At 45.8% G+C, this 14,227-nt stretch overlaps 1 protein-coding gene and 1 long non-coding RNA gene across 3 annotated transcripts in view; both read left to right on the forward strand.

Annotated features, from left to right (window-relative positions):
* Window positions 1-14,227, forward strand: part of LOC310842242 — a 75,832-nt gene that overhangs the window by 49,586 nt on the left and 12,019 nt on the right. The window lies entirely within an intron of this gene.
* The window catches only part of REL (REL proto-oncogene, NF-kB subunit), a gene marked incomplete at its 3' end in the record, with an annotated part of 48,001 nt that overhangs the window by 26,308 nt on the left and 7,466 nt on the right, over window positions 1-14,227 (forward strand). For both annotated transcript variants that reach the window (XM_083733373.1, XM_083733372.1), the window contains exons 4-6: window positions 518-609; window positions 11,089-11,229; window positions 14,078-14,182. In XM_083733373.1, the coding sequence (XP_083589499.1) occupies window positions 518-609; window positions 11,089-11,229; window positions 14,078-14,182 (338 nt within the window). The remainder of the gene's footprint in view (window positions 1-517; window positions 610-11,088; window positions 11,230-14,077; window positions 14,183-14,227) is intronic.

The following is a 14,227-nucleotide window of genomic DNA, read 5'->3' on the forward strand; positions in this document are numbered from 1 at the left end:
TATCAAATCCAAACTCTTCTTCTTCTTCTTCCAATGCGGAGGAGGCATGCGCAGCTTCCCATTGGCTGCTGGAGCTTCCTGCAACCAATGGGAATCCGGCCAGCATAGCTGAAGGCGGTCCCCGCTCTGCTCTGCACTGGTTTACTGTGCATAGGAAACAACTGAGCAGGTGTCCCTGAGTGGGCAGTGGGGGTTCATGGGCCAGTTAGATGACCCTCATGGGCCTTAGGTTGCCAGCCCTTGTCTTAGAAGGTCTCCTGCTACAAATGTCCTTAAGGAACTTGTTTTTAGCAACGCACTCCTCAGATTCTCTTTTAGCATACCTTACAGGTTGCTTGCCCCCCTTTTTTGCTTTTTGCCAATGTTTATGTTCCTTTTTGTTATCTTCATTGAGTTGCAGCGGAATTTGTCAGAATTGAAATTTCCACAACAAGTCAATTCATGCCAATATTGTGTTGCTGTTGCTTCTTCTTCGTTTTTTAAAAAATCTGCTAATGGTTGACTGTGCGTGTTCCAGTTTTCAGAATTTGGGCATACAGTGCGTGAAGAAGAGAGAGCTCAAGGAATCGATCGTCTCCCGGATCACAAAGCAAATCAACCCCTTCAGTGGTAAGTAACCGTGGCAATTTACTTTGCCAACATTTTATTCAATGGATTCATTTATGGGATGCTCGTTTTCTCGGAATGTGCCAAGCCATGTCAAGGGGCAGGCTGGAGCAGCTATGTGTCTGTGGAACTCCCATCCCATGAGATGCTCAGCTCAAGTAATTCATGCATTTGCTGCTAAAGATGTTGCTTGAAATAATGCAACAAATAGTATGCCAGGACAAGGGAATATCAGGCCTGTTTTGCACACACACCCCGCAGCCACACCCTCTTTCCTGAGTCCATATCGCCCACTGGCCTTGCTTCAGCAGAGAGCCAGCTTGGTGTATCTCTGGCCTTTTATTTTTAATGCCAGTTTATTTATGCCACCTCCTCTTTTCCGAAAAATCACAAAACTCACCGTGAAGTTCTAAATGGCCTTTGCATTTTCAAATAGGTGTGTGTTTGAGCCAGTGTGGTGTAGTTGTTAAGAGCGGTGGACTCGTAATCTGGTGAACTGGGTTCGATTCCCCGCTCCTCCACATGCAGCTGCTGGGTGACCCTGGGCTAGTCACACTTCTCTGAAGTCTCTCAGCCTCACTTACCTCACAGAGTGTTTGTTGTGGGGGATAAAGCGGGGTATCAAATCCAAACTCTTCTTTTTCACACCCTTGTTTAGTGGTTTTTGCCAAGCTGGAATTTGTCCTTGGCTCTGATAGAATGCATCTTGTTTGCCAGCGGAGGCTATTCCCAACAGGGTGAACGGGGCACAGTTTCGCCTTCACAGAGCTTGGCAGGGAGGAGGATGGGGGACAAAACTATAAATAGTGGACTCCACCTGTAATTTGCTCTGGCTCCACCTTCTGTTGCCCTCCTAGCCCTTCCACCTTCCCAGACCCAATAGGCACCAGCCACACCTGTCATCTGAATGAGCTTTGACCAGTAGCTTGATGAAGGATAGGGAATGGTGTTTGAGTGTGTCGAAACTAGCCTGCTTTACAAAGGTAACATTTGCATTAATTGCTCCTCCCACCTTTGCCTCTGGCCCCACCCACCATGGGTGTGCGAACCTCAGAAAGTTGCCCAGAAGGAAACCAGGTCCTCATGCTGAAAAACACTCCCTAACCCTGGTCTCATGAGAATGAAGTATTAGGGAGGACAACCTGAACTTGGAGGTCAGAGCCAGGGTTACTCCAACACTTCATAGTATAGGCATTCTCTGAATTTATTTTAAGGGAACATCTAAAAATGTAAACTTTACTGTGTACCTGGAATTCCCCCCCTTTTTCTTAGGGAGTTCTTTTCTGAACATCATTAGTTTTCCTTGCTGTGAAACGGGCATTTTGTGCTTCCCACAACACTCTCTCCATTTTCTAAAAGTGTCCCTGGGCTGAGAAAGATTAGGGACCCCTGGGTTACACAAGCACAATCAGAAAAAGAGAGTTCTGAACAGGCAAATTGAAGTCAAAGAACTTGGAGTGACAGGGTTCTGTCTTGCTTATGTGACACACTATTGCCTAATTGTGAATTGTACAACATGCCGTTGAAGAAAATAGATGGTTGCAGCGAGTCACAGTGGAGCATAGGAAGGTTGCCTTGTACCAGGTCAAACTATGTGTCCATCTAGTTTAGTATCTTCTTACTCTGAAGGGATGCGGGTGGCACTGTGGTCTAAACCACTGAACCTCTGGGGGTAGCCAATCAGAAGGTCAGCGGTTTGAATCCCTGCAACGGGGTGAGCTCCTGTTGCTCTGTCCCAGCTCCTGCCAACCTAGCAGTTCGAAAGCACACCAGTGCAAGTAGATAAATAGGTACCACTGCGGCGGGAAGGTAAACGGCTCTTCCATGTGCTTTGGAACTTGTCATGGTCCTCCGTGCACCAGTAGCAGTTTAGTCATGCTGGCCACATGACCCAGAAAACTGTTTGTGGACAAATGCCGGCTCCCTCAGCCTGAAAGCAAGATGAGCGCTGCAACCCCATACTCACCTTTGACTGGACTTAACCATCCAGGGGTCCTTTCCCCATTTTTTACCTTACTCTGACTAGCAGTGGCTCTCAGACAGAGACCTGTATCATCACCTGCTACCTGAGCCTTTTTAGCAGGAGATGCTGGCAATTGGTCCTCAGACACAGTCATTACCTAAAGGGGTTCATGAAGTACATCACAGAATTGCTTCCCTTGCCACATGATGCTGAACTGAAAGGTTGAACTCATCATACGACGGCCACTTTGCCACCCACAAGGCAGAGAGGCTGGTGGGACAACTTCCACCCACTTGCCGTGTGTCGAGTTGGCAAGGCTTTAGTCATGCCACCAGCCCTCTGCCATTGACTCATACTTGCAGTGATATGTTTCCTTTTGGCAATGTCCAGTCTCTTATCTGGTGTGGGTGGGGAAGGAAAAAGGAAAGAGGTAGAAGAGGAAAACCAGAGGCTCTGTAAACTGGGCTGTGCAAATTCTCCTTTCTTCCCAATGTGTTGTTATTCCTTTGGATTTGGGTGGTGCTTTTAAGCGTTCAAGTGCTTTGCATGCTTTGTCTTGTTATGTTCCTAACATCCAGCGCAGGCCGGGGAAAGGTGAGGCTTGGCTAAAAGGGGCTTTGAAGGCACCACCAGTGCCTTCAAAGCGCCTTCTGCGGCCCTTTCCAAATCATTGACGATCACCTGCTTATTGGGCTGCCCACCTGTCTAAGTTCACCTGCTGGGGTCTTGGAGGTCAAAGATCTGGTCCACTGGGCTGAAAAGGTTCACTTTAGATAAGGTAAAGGGACCCCTGACCATTAGGTCCAGTCGTGACCAACTCTGGGGTTGCGGTGCTCATCTCGCTTTATTGGCCAAGGGAGCCAGTGTACAGCTTCCGGGTCATGTGGCCATCGCTTCTGGCGAACCAGAGCAGCACACAGAAACACCGTTTACCTTCCCACCACAGCGATACCTATTTATCTACTTGCACTTTGACGTGCTTTCGAACTGCTAGGTTGTCAGGGCTGGGACCGAGCAACGGGAGCTCACCCTGTCGTGGGGATTCGAACCGCCGACCTTCTGATCGGCAAGTCCTTGGCTCTGTGGTTTAACCCACAGTGCCACCCGCGTCCCAATTCACTTTAGATAGGTCAGTATTATTAATATTGTAGTAAGGAAGAGAGCTTCACTTCAGTGCTGCAGGCTGCCAGCCAGCCACAGCCCCCTCAAAGGCACTCCATTCCTTCACTTCTCCCTCACCAGTTCCCCATTCCCCTACTTCCCGCACCCTGTGACCAATGAACGTACTTACTGGACTGTTTTGGTTTGTTTGTTTTTTGTAGTACTGAGCATAATTCTCCCCCGCCACGCTCCCATTTGCAGGACCACCAGTGTCCCATGAACAGTGTGTGAGTGGAGAAGGGGTCTCTGAGGAGGAGGGAGCAAAATATACTGTTGTGGGAGACTTACTTATTTTTCGGCAAGGTGGTTCAAGGCTAGCTGTTTGTCTGGTTGGTTGTTTAAATGCCTAACGCAGGCTTCCTCAACCTCGGCCCTCCATATGTTTTGAGACTACAATTCCCATCATCCCTGACCACTGGTCCTGCTAGCTAGGGATCATGGGTGTTGTAGGCTAAAAACATCTGGAGGGCCGAGGTTGAGGAAGCCTGGCCTAACACTTGACATTGGGATGATTACATATTGTTCGGCAATTTAGACTACACCTCATTCTGTATTTTCTTGCACCTTCTATGCCAGAGATCATTAAAATATAATTTCTGCACATGCGTGGTTTTCCACATTCTATCCCCCCTGATTGATGGTGCGGCCCTTCTTTTCCTTCTCTTATGACTGAACCAAGTCATGGTTTGGCTCAAACTTGTGTTTGGGGCAGTCCTTGGTTTAGCCTGCTGTCTCGGTTGAGCTGCTGATTCTATCCATTTGCTGTGGGGATACAAAAGTGTGTATTTCATTATCTTGTACACGTCGTTGACTCCCTTTGCATTTTAAAATTTAAGAAATCTTATAAATCAATGAAACGTTCCAGTTCATTTAGCAATCTGTGTTTTTGTTTTTTAAAAAAACCAAAACCAAAATCTGGCTAGTTAGTTGCAATAAATAGATGAGTAAATGGTTTCTTTCTTTCTTTCTTTCTTTCTTTCTTTCTTTCTTTCTTTCTTTCTTTCTTTGAGAATGCTGAAGGAAGCCCATAGTTTCCCTTAAATGTGACATAACCCGCCTACTCAGACTCAGAACACACTGGGATTTTAAGGAGTTTCTGTCTCAATTTTTGTTACATTTCAGATTTTACTTTTCCTATGGTTGAATATGTAGTTTACAAAAATTCATTAACAATAATGTATGGCATTTCAACAACTTCCAGTATACGAAATCTTAGTTAACATATTCAATGCCATTGTCGGAGTTCCGTTGGGATCGCACCAGAACAAGTACACAATATAGTGAAAACAAAAAAAAATTCCTTCCAGTAGCACCTTAAAGACCAACTAAGTCAGTTTTTGGTATGAGCTTTCGTGTGCATGCACACTTCTTCAGATACCTGAAGAATCTGAAGAAGTGTGCATGCACACGAAAGCTCATACCAAGAGCTGACTTAGTTGGTCTTTAAGGTGCTATTGGAAGGAATTTTTTTTGTTTTGACTATGGCAGACCAACACGGCTACCTATCTGTAACAATATAGTGAGATGCTCTCATGGACATATTTAAGGAACATGTGGACTGCTTGGCTCTAAGCTATTGAGTTGCAGAAGTGATTATTATTATTTTGGCACTGTATATATTATTTAATGTTTCATGTATTACAAATGGTTGAAATGCTGTACAGTCAAACCTCGGTTGCCAAACCCCTCTGTTTTGGAACATTTCGGCTCCCGAATGACGAAAACCTGGAAGTAAACCTGCTCCAGTTTTGGGACAATTTCCGGAAGCCGAACATGCTACGCGGCTTCTGTTTTGAGTTTCCCTATTATATTGAGGCTTCTGCTTTCAGTTTTTAGTTGTTGAATGTTTTGGAAGATGAATGGCTTTCCAGAACGGATTACATTGTATGAGTGAGGTTTGACTATGCATTGTTGTCAATGAGTTTTTTGTAAACTACATACAGTGGTACCTCAGGTTACATACGCTTCAGGTTACAGACGCTTCAGGTTACAGACTCCGCTAACCCAGAAATAGGAGCTTGGGTTCAGAACTTTGATTCAGGATGAGAACAGAAATTGTGCTCCGGCGGCCCGGCGCCAGCGGTAGGCCCCATTAGCTAAAGTGGTGCTTCAGGTTAAGAACAGTTTCAGGTTAAGAACGGACCTCCGGAATGAATTAAGTTCTTAACCCGAGATACCACTCTACAGAGCTGAAGCTTTGAAGTGCAGCAAGGCCTGAGGAAAGCGTTCGCCGAACAGGTGGGATTGCTTGAAGGTCGGCAGAGGAGGGAAGAGTTGTGGGTTTCGCTTTGCTTTGTGCAACTCACATCAGGGCATCACGCAGGCCTGCGCCAGCTCTCCACGAAAGCTCCCCTATCTATCACACTCTGCGGCCCTCCTACAGTTGAGTGCAGTCGTTCCACCGAAACTGACACGTCATGGGGAGGCTGCGATCATGAGGAAGCAGCTCTCACCTCTGTGGGATTGGCCGTGGTTAATGAGCTCGCTAGCAAAGCACAAGCTTTCAAATCCCCGCAATGGGGTGAGCTCCCGTTGCTCGGTCCCTGCTCCTGCCAACCTAGCAGTTCGAAAGCACATCAAAGTGCAAGTAGATAAATAGGTACTGCTCTGGCGGGAAGGTAAACGGCGTTTCCATGTGCTGCTCTGGTTTGCCAGAAGCAGCTTAGTCATGCTGGCCACATGACCCAGAAGCTGTACGCTGGCTCCCTCGGCCAATAAAGTGAGATGAGCGCCGCAACCCCAGAGTTGGCCATGACTGGACCTAATGGTCAGGTGTCCCTTTAACCTTTACCTTATTATTATTATTATTTGCAACAGCATCTTTCTTTACTACAGTGGTGCCTCGCAAGACGAAAAGAATCCGTTCCGTGAGTCTCTTCATCTAGCGGTTTTTTCATCTTGCGAAGCAAGCCCATTGACGGATTAGTGGATTAGCGCTATTAGCGGTTTAGCGGCTTTTAGCGGCTTTTAGTGGCTTATCGGCTTAGTGGATAAGTGGCTTAGCGGCTTAGAAAAAGGGGGGAAGGGGAAAAAAACCTGCAGGAACTCGCAAGACATTTTCGCTTTCAAAGCAAGCCCATAGGAAATTTTGCGAAGCACCTCCAAAACGGAAAACTCTTTCGTCTAGTGAGTTTTCCGTCTTGCGAGGCATTCGTCTTGCGGGGCACCACTGTACGTTGCAGGACGCAATTAGGAATATAGATACGTAAAAGAACGCAAATTAGTCACTGCATTTCTCTGTTTGCCCACTTAAAGAAGGTAGATTTCCAGGGGGGTGCTGGGTAATTTATTTATTTTTTCTGAAAAAGGATCGGTTGGCCAAATAAGTTAGGGAACCTTTGCATTAGAGGAAGCCGTGAGGACTCTGCTGCAGCCAGAGAGGCTGTGGGGAAGGAACAGTCAGACGGGGCATGCTTAACACAGGACAGTTAATAAAGAGCGTGTTTCTTAGAACTCTTTACGCAGCCTGGCAGCTATCAATGTCTGCAATGCCCACAAATAAATGTGGGTGGATTGGGGGGGAGGTGTGGCAGTCTGGGCCCAAACATGCAAGGCGGAGTTTGCCTGTGGGTGGGTGGGTGAGTGAGTCATGGGCTTGTGGGGTGAGTGGGCAAAAGCTGATATTTTGTGACCATAATGTACTAGTAGGTGAAGGTGTCTGGTGTTTGGGGAGGGGGCTTGAGTGGGTGTAGGTGGTGCTGGAAATGTGTGCATTGAATGGTTTGGGGCTAGTGCCTAGGGCTATGGGGGATGAGAGTGTTCACAGGGTCATGAGACTTAGCTATGAGTAGGATCTCAACCTGCCAGCTGTCTTGGGACTCAGTGCCTAGTCATTTTCTGACCCTCACCGCAGATGCCAATGGTCCTTGCCACATCTTTCTTATTTCATGTTTAGCTTCTCGTTTTCTTTATTTTTAGCATCTCTGGCCTTTTATTTTTAGTGCCAGTTTATTTATGCCACCTCCTCTTTTCCGAAAAATCACAAAACTCACCGTGAAGTTCTAAATGGCCTTTGCATTTTCAAATAGGTGTGTGTTTGAGCCAGTGTGGTGTAGTTGTTAAGAGCGGTGGACTCGTAATCTGGTGAACTGGGTTCGATTCCCCGCTCCTCCACATGCAGCTGCTGGGTGACCTTGGGCTAGTCACACTTCTCTGAAGTCTCTCAGCCTCACTCACCTCACAGAGTGTTTGTTGTGGGGGAGGAAGGGAAAGGAGATTGATAGCCGCTTTGAGACTCCTTCGGGTAGTGATAAAGCGGGATATCAAATCCAAACTCTTCTTCTCTTCTTTGTAATCAAGCCCTGGAGTCATTCTCTGTCAAAGCACATGATCTCAATGTATCACAAAAAAAAAAGTTCACACTTGTTTGCCTCTATGCCTTGCTTCATTATGTAACCTGGTCTGCTCACTCCTGTACCTTTAGCAGCTATATCATCTGTTGAAATCAGCAAGGGAAGAAGTCGTTCACCGTGCACAATAAGCACAAACAGCAGCTGCAGATTTCCTCCTCTCAAGGCTGCTTTGAAATGCACACAGGAGCTAGAGAAAATATTAACAGCCCCAGAGCCAAAATGCAATTTTATAGGGGGAAATGACAGAACAAATAACAAAACATTCTCTCAGATCTCTTGGATGCTTGAATTTTACATTTTTTCCTTCTACCTGTTGCCAGAATGTTTTCTGAAAAAGACTAATGGTGTGGTGTGTGTGTGTGTGTGTGAGAGAGAGAGAGAGAGAGAGAGAGAGCGCCTTGGCCACAGCAGACAGAAGTTTTTACTAGAGTAATGAGAGTGACCTTGTGTTGCATCTCGCTTGCTCGCGGTTGACCTCCTTAGACTCTGGAGTGGTTGGGCCATTGACAAACACAGAGTATGTACAGCCAAGAAACAGAAGCTCCCCCTCTTCTGTGAGCAATAGGCAATATAAATACTTTTCTCCTGCAGAGTATCTCTTGACAGATGAGATGACCCTGTCCCTCCTGAGAACAGAGTGTACCATAGTGGCTGTGACTCTGAGCCAGACAATTCGCTGTTCAAATGTCACCTCCCTATGGCCAGCCCTACTGTTAATGCTGGCAACCAGCAAATTGCACAAAATATTCACTGAGTGATAGTTGCCGGAAATGGAGAGGTTGTTGTTGTCGAAGGTTACCGTATTTTTCGCTCTATCGGACACAGTTTTTCCCCTCCAAAAATTGAGGGGAAATGTGTGTGCATCCTATGGAGTGAATGCAGGCTTGTTCCATAGCTGCGCGCAACCCCTCCGGCAGGGAGAGGTTGCGTGGGGCTAAAGAGGAAGCCAAAGCAGCGAGCGAGATCCATCCCACTGGCTGCCTTGGCTTGTGCCATAGCCGCGCACAACCCCTCTGGCAGGGAGAGGTTGTGTGCAGCCTGTATGCTGCTCTTTGGGGCGGGGGGGGGGGTTATTGATTTCCCCGTCTAAAAACTAGGTGCGCCCTATGGTCCGGTGCGCCCTATGGTGCGAAAAACACGGTAATTCATAACAGTAAGACTGGTTTGTGCTTTGCCTGCACATCCATGGCGATTCCTTACAGTGCCCACATGCTCAGAATCTGGTCCTCTGCTACTTTCTGCTGATCGCCAACTGCTTCACTTGCCCATAGGTAGGGCTGGCTCTTTCTTGTTCCAGGCTAGAATTTTCTGGTGGAGGTGGCAGTACAGGAACTGCTGTAGTGTTGAAAAAGATGATGTTGCAGTTTAGTGGTTAAGAAGTGTGAGCTGAGGCTCCGGAAACACCTGCTTCAAGTCTCACCTTTGGAGGAAGCACCTTTTAAAGGCAGGTGAAAGTGCAACTATCACCCCTGAGGAAGACGTTGTGTGGAAACACATTGGGCGGTTTGGGGCAGGCTTCCGTTCCTCTTTACTTCACAGCTCACTGAGGGGGCCTTAAACCAGCCACACGCCTTGTCCACACACACAGATATCCCTGTTTGCTCCATGGCAGTGATAAGACTGGCCTATGTTACTGGTTCTTGTACAGATTACTGAGATCATGCACATATAGTGCTTCAGCAAAAGTTCTGCATGAACACTAGGTATTGTTATCATAGTACCTTTAAGGGGTGTGTGTGGGACACACGAGTGTTTACCATGCTCTCTTTCATTCTTGCAGTAGGAAGTAGAATTTAAAAATAGCCCAAGAGAAACCTTCTTCCTCTTTTTCTCAGCTGCAAATTAGAGAAAGGCAAAAGAAAGAGTAATAATCGTAAGGATGTGATGAGTAGCAATCATAGATTTGTGGTGTTGTTGTTGTTGTTTAGTCGTTTAGTCATGTCTGACTCTTTGTGACCCCATGGACCAGAGCACACCAGGCACTCCTGTCTTCCACTGCCTCCCGCAGTTTGGTCAAACTCATGTTAGTAGCTTCGAGAACACTATCCAACCATCTCGTCCTCTGTCGTTCCCTTCTCCTTGTGCCCTCCATCTTTCCCAGCATCAGGGTCTTCTCCAGGGAGTCTTCTCTTCCCATGAGGTGGCCAAAGTATTGGAGCCTCAGCTTCAGGATCTGTCCTTCCAGTGAGCGCTCAGGGCTGATTTCCTTCAGAATGGAGAGGTTTGATCTTCTTGCAGTCCATGGGACTCTCAAGAGTCTCCTCCAGCACCATAATTCAAAAGCATCAATTTTTCGGCGATCAGCCTTCTTTATGGTCCAGCTCTCACTTCCATACATCACTACTGGGAAAACCATAGCTTTAACTATACAGACCTTTGTCGGCAAGGTGATGTCTCTGCTTTTTAAGGTGCTGTCTAGGTTTGTCATTGCTTTCCTCCCAAGAAGCAGGCGTCTCTTAATTTCGTGACTGCTGTCACCATCTGCAGTGATCATGAAGCCCAAAAAAGTAAAATCTCTCACTGCCTCCATTTCTTCCTCTTCTATTTGCCAGGAGGTGATGGGACCAGTGGCCATAGTATTAGTATTTTTGATGCTGAGCTTCAGACCATATTTTGTGCTCTCCTCTTTCACCCTCAGTAAAAGGTTCTTTAATTCTTCCTCACTTTCTGCCATCAAGGTTGTGTCATCTGCATATCTGAAGTTGTTGATATTTCTTCCGGCAATCTTGATTCCAGTTTGGGATTCATCTAGCCCAGCCTTTTGCATGATGAATTCTGCATATAAGTTAAACACAGCCTTGCATAGAGGACTGTAAAATCGACATGAAAATAAGTGATGTGAACTTATTAGAATTAAGATCTGCGGATGATAGGCTAGAATGTATGGACTGCGATGTGAAACAGGACGAGCCAGCTCACCCAGACCCCTGGACCTCAGCAGGTGCCACTGTGATGCAATTGTCCTACAGCCCTGTCCTCACTTCTGGACTGCCTTTGTTTCCACAGTATCTGAAGAGGAGCTGATGGCCATTGAAGAGTACAACCTCAACGTGGTGAGGCTCTGCTTCCAAGCTTTCCTCCCTGACGAACACGGCAACTGCACGCTACCCCTTGCCCCTGTCATCTCCAACCCAATTTATGACAACCGTAAGTACCTGCGAATCAGATTGCAACTCATCTCTCTGTCTCTCTTTTTGCTGCTGGGCTCCCTGCCTGATTGTTGGGATACTGCCGGGGAGATGGAGGCAGCTGGGTCTCCCTTGGTGTCAGTGACACCAGCCTCAGATACGTTTAGAGACCCGTGCACGCTCTGTCAGCAGAGTGTATAAATCTTCTCACAGCAGAAGAGGCAGGCAGAGAAATGTGTAAGCATAATGTACAGCATTTTATTCAGCATAGTTCAGGAACAGAGGAAAACATGTCTGCTTCCCTTCGTCTCCAGCAAAACATCAGTAACACAAAAGCTATATACAAACAGAAGTTCCCAGCAGACTGTGCTGGAAGTAAACAGGCATGTGAAACACAACAATCATGCCTGTACCCTTTTAAGGTGGAATGGAACTATATCGTAACACTGATGACCCCTTGGCCCAAGCTATTCTCTCTGGGTTAAGGCTGATCCACACGTACATTGCTCAATATCTCTCATGACTGGGTCACACACTCAACCATTTCCTCATTCCCCATCTCCTCCAGAAGCCCACTTACCACAATATCCTGTAATTATCCAATGGAGAGGGAGGTTGAAAATGAAGGAACACAACCGGGAGGGGGCTGGTGCATTAGGGTGAATGAGGCCCACTCTCACCAACCTGAGCATGTTTTTGGCCAGTCTCTACCTGTCTGCCTTTTTTCTTTCAACCAGTCCAGGGATACCACCACATTTGCTTAATGTGTCATGTACCAGACAAAAATCAATATTTGCAGATCTTCGTTAAAAATGGAATACGCTTACACGTGACCAAGACATGTTCAAACAATAGACTAGTGACAGGAAGTACTAGGTAAATTTCAGCTGAATAGGTTGATATAGCCAGTTCTGACAAACGCCGTGATCTAATGTTGTCAGTGCCATTTTGATAGACTGAAAGAGTGCGAAGATACCCTCTTCTCCCTCAGTATCTGAGGATGAAATCACTACTCCTTCGGGTAGTGATAAAGCGGGATATCAAATCCAAACTCTTCTTCTTCGTCAATGTTTGGCAATAGACCTTTCTGCTACGAGTGGATTGGAGATCATCTATCATTTTACACACACACACACTATACTATACTATACTATACTATACTATACTATACTATACTATACTATACTATACTATACTATACTTTTTATTCAATTTTAACATTATCACAGTCTTAACAGTGTAGAACATTTATACAGTCGTACCTCGGAAGTCAAATAGAATCTGTCCTGGAAGTCCATTTGATTTCCGAAAAGTTCAGAACCAAGGTGCGGCTTCCGATTGGCTGCCAGAAGCTCCTGCAGCCAATTGGAAGCCGTGGAAGCTGCGACAGATGTTCAGGTTCTGCGGAAGGCTCCACGGATGTTCGGTTTCGCAAACCGGAATGCTCATTTCCGGGATTACAGCGTTCAGGAGCCAAAGCGTTCAACTGGCAAGGCGTTTGTCAACCAAGGTACGATTGTACACTCTTGAATCTATGGAATACAAAAACCAGTAATAAACATTTCTAAGACATCTTAATATTATAACTATTAAGAATCAGGTGTTGACTAAAGAAGAAAGCAAAGAGATTGCATGAGATGAAATCTATAAATAGAACATAATACAGTATTTACTAAGTATATTCATCAGCATTAATTGAGTGATAGTTGTCCAGTAATAGAAAATTAGATATTCCAGTGAGTCTGGAGCAGGATCTGTCATTGTTTTTCATTCTTCTTTTGTCTTCTTTAGAATATCTAATTTAGATCTGAAAGTTCCACCCTTTAGATGTCCATGCATGTGTCACTTGACCTTTAAGATACTTCTGAGGAAACATCTGCAGGGCCATGTTAGCTCACTGGGGCTTCTTCCTGGTTACAAATATGTAGAGTTAGGAACTGCAGACTGTTAAGCTGAGTGGTGGCTTAGTCAGTGATGGCAGCTGTCCAGCAGAATGGGTGGGGCAGATGACTGAGCAGTTCACAGTAGGTGCACCCAGAGTAGCTGGTCAAGCCACAAGGTAGGTGTCATGGTTGCCATCCATAGGATTAACACAAAAAGTGCACACCTTATTGAAGCAGTTGGTTTCCATCCATATTTTCTTGGAATTTGCCTCCAAGATGTCTATGATTTTGAGGGTGGGATTCAGCTCCATACTTGCAGTCATGTTATGCAGTTAAAGTGAGTTTGGCACTTTTGTGCAACAAACTACTACTACTAGTAGTAGTAGTAATTTATATGGTTTCCCCAGCCACTCTGGGCAGCTTCCAACAGAACACTAAAATATAATAGTAATAATAATAATAATAATAATAACAACAACAACAACAACAACAACAAGAACAACTTTTTGCAGCAAGGAAGATAGGAAAACACACTGAAAAGTATGGGATGACAATTACTTCACATAACATCATCTAACTTCCCTACACATCAGTCAGAAAGAGTGCTCTGTAAATAGCAAATGTTGTATAACCTCGGCACAAATATTATTCAAGCAAATCGGGTTGGATGCTCAATAAACAGGTGATCTGGAAGCGACCTGTGACTTTACATGGCTAACAGGGACATTTGGCGAATATCCATTTGGCGTGTTTGCAAACTGCGCTGGAGCTCTATTGCTCCAGAGGAGTGTTAAATTTTTCCTCCCAATTGTATTTCAGCACAGTACTATGGCAGAGTCTTGTGGCAGATAGTTGCTCACCGAACAACACACTTGCCTGCAGAGCTTCCTTTCCCACCCCTCTATTTTTAAGCACGAGTTACCGTAAACATCCTCACCGATTCTCCTTCTCTCCTCTAATCATTGTTTCCTTTTTTCTGCTTAGGGGCTCCCAATTCAGCAGAACTGAGAATCTGTCGTGTCAACAAAAATTGCGGAAGTGTGAAAGGAGGGGACGAAATCTTCCTACTGTGCGACAAAGTTCAGAAAGGTAACTGGCTTCCTCCAGACTTCCTCCTGTGTCTGCAGAGAAAGG

Source organism: Podarcis gaigeae (genome assembly GCF_964106915.1).
Source record: "Podarcis gaigeae genome assembly, chromosome: 3".
In the NCBI taxonomy this organism is placed as follows: Eukaryota; Metazoa; Chordata; class Lepidosauria; order Squamata; family Lacertidae; genus Podarcis; species Podarcis gaigeae.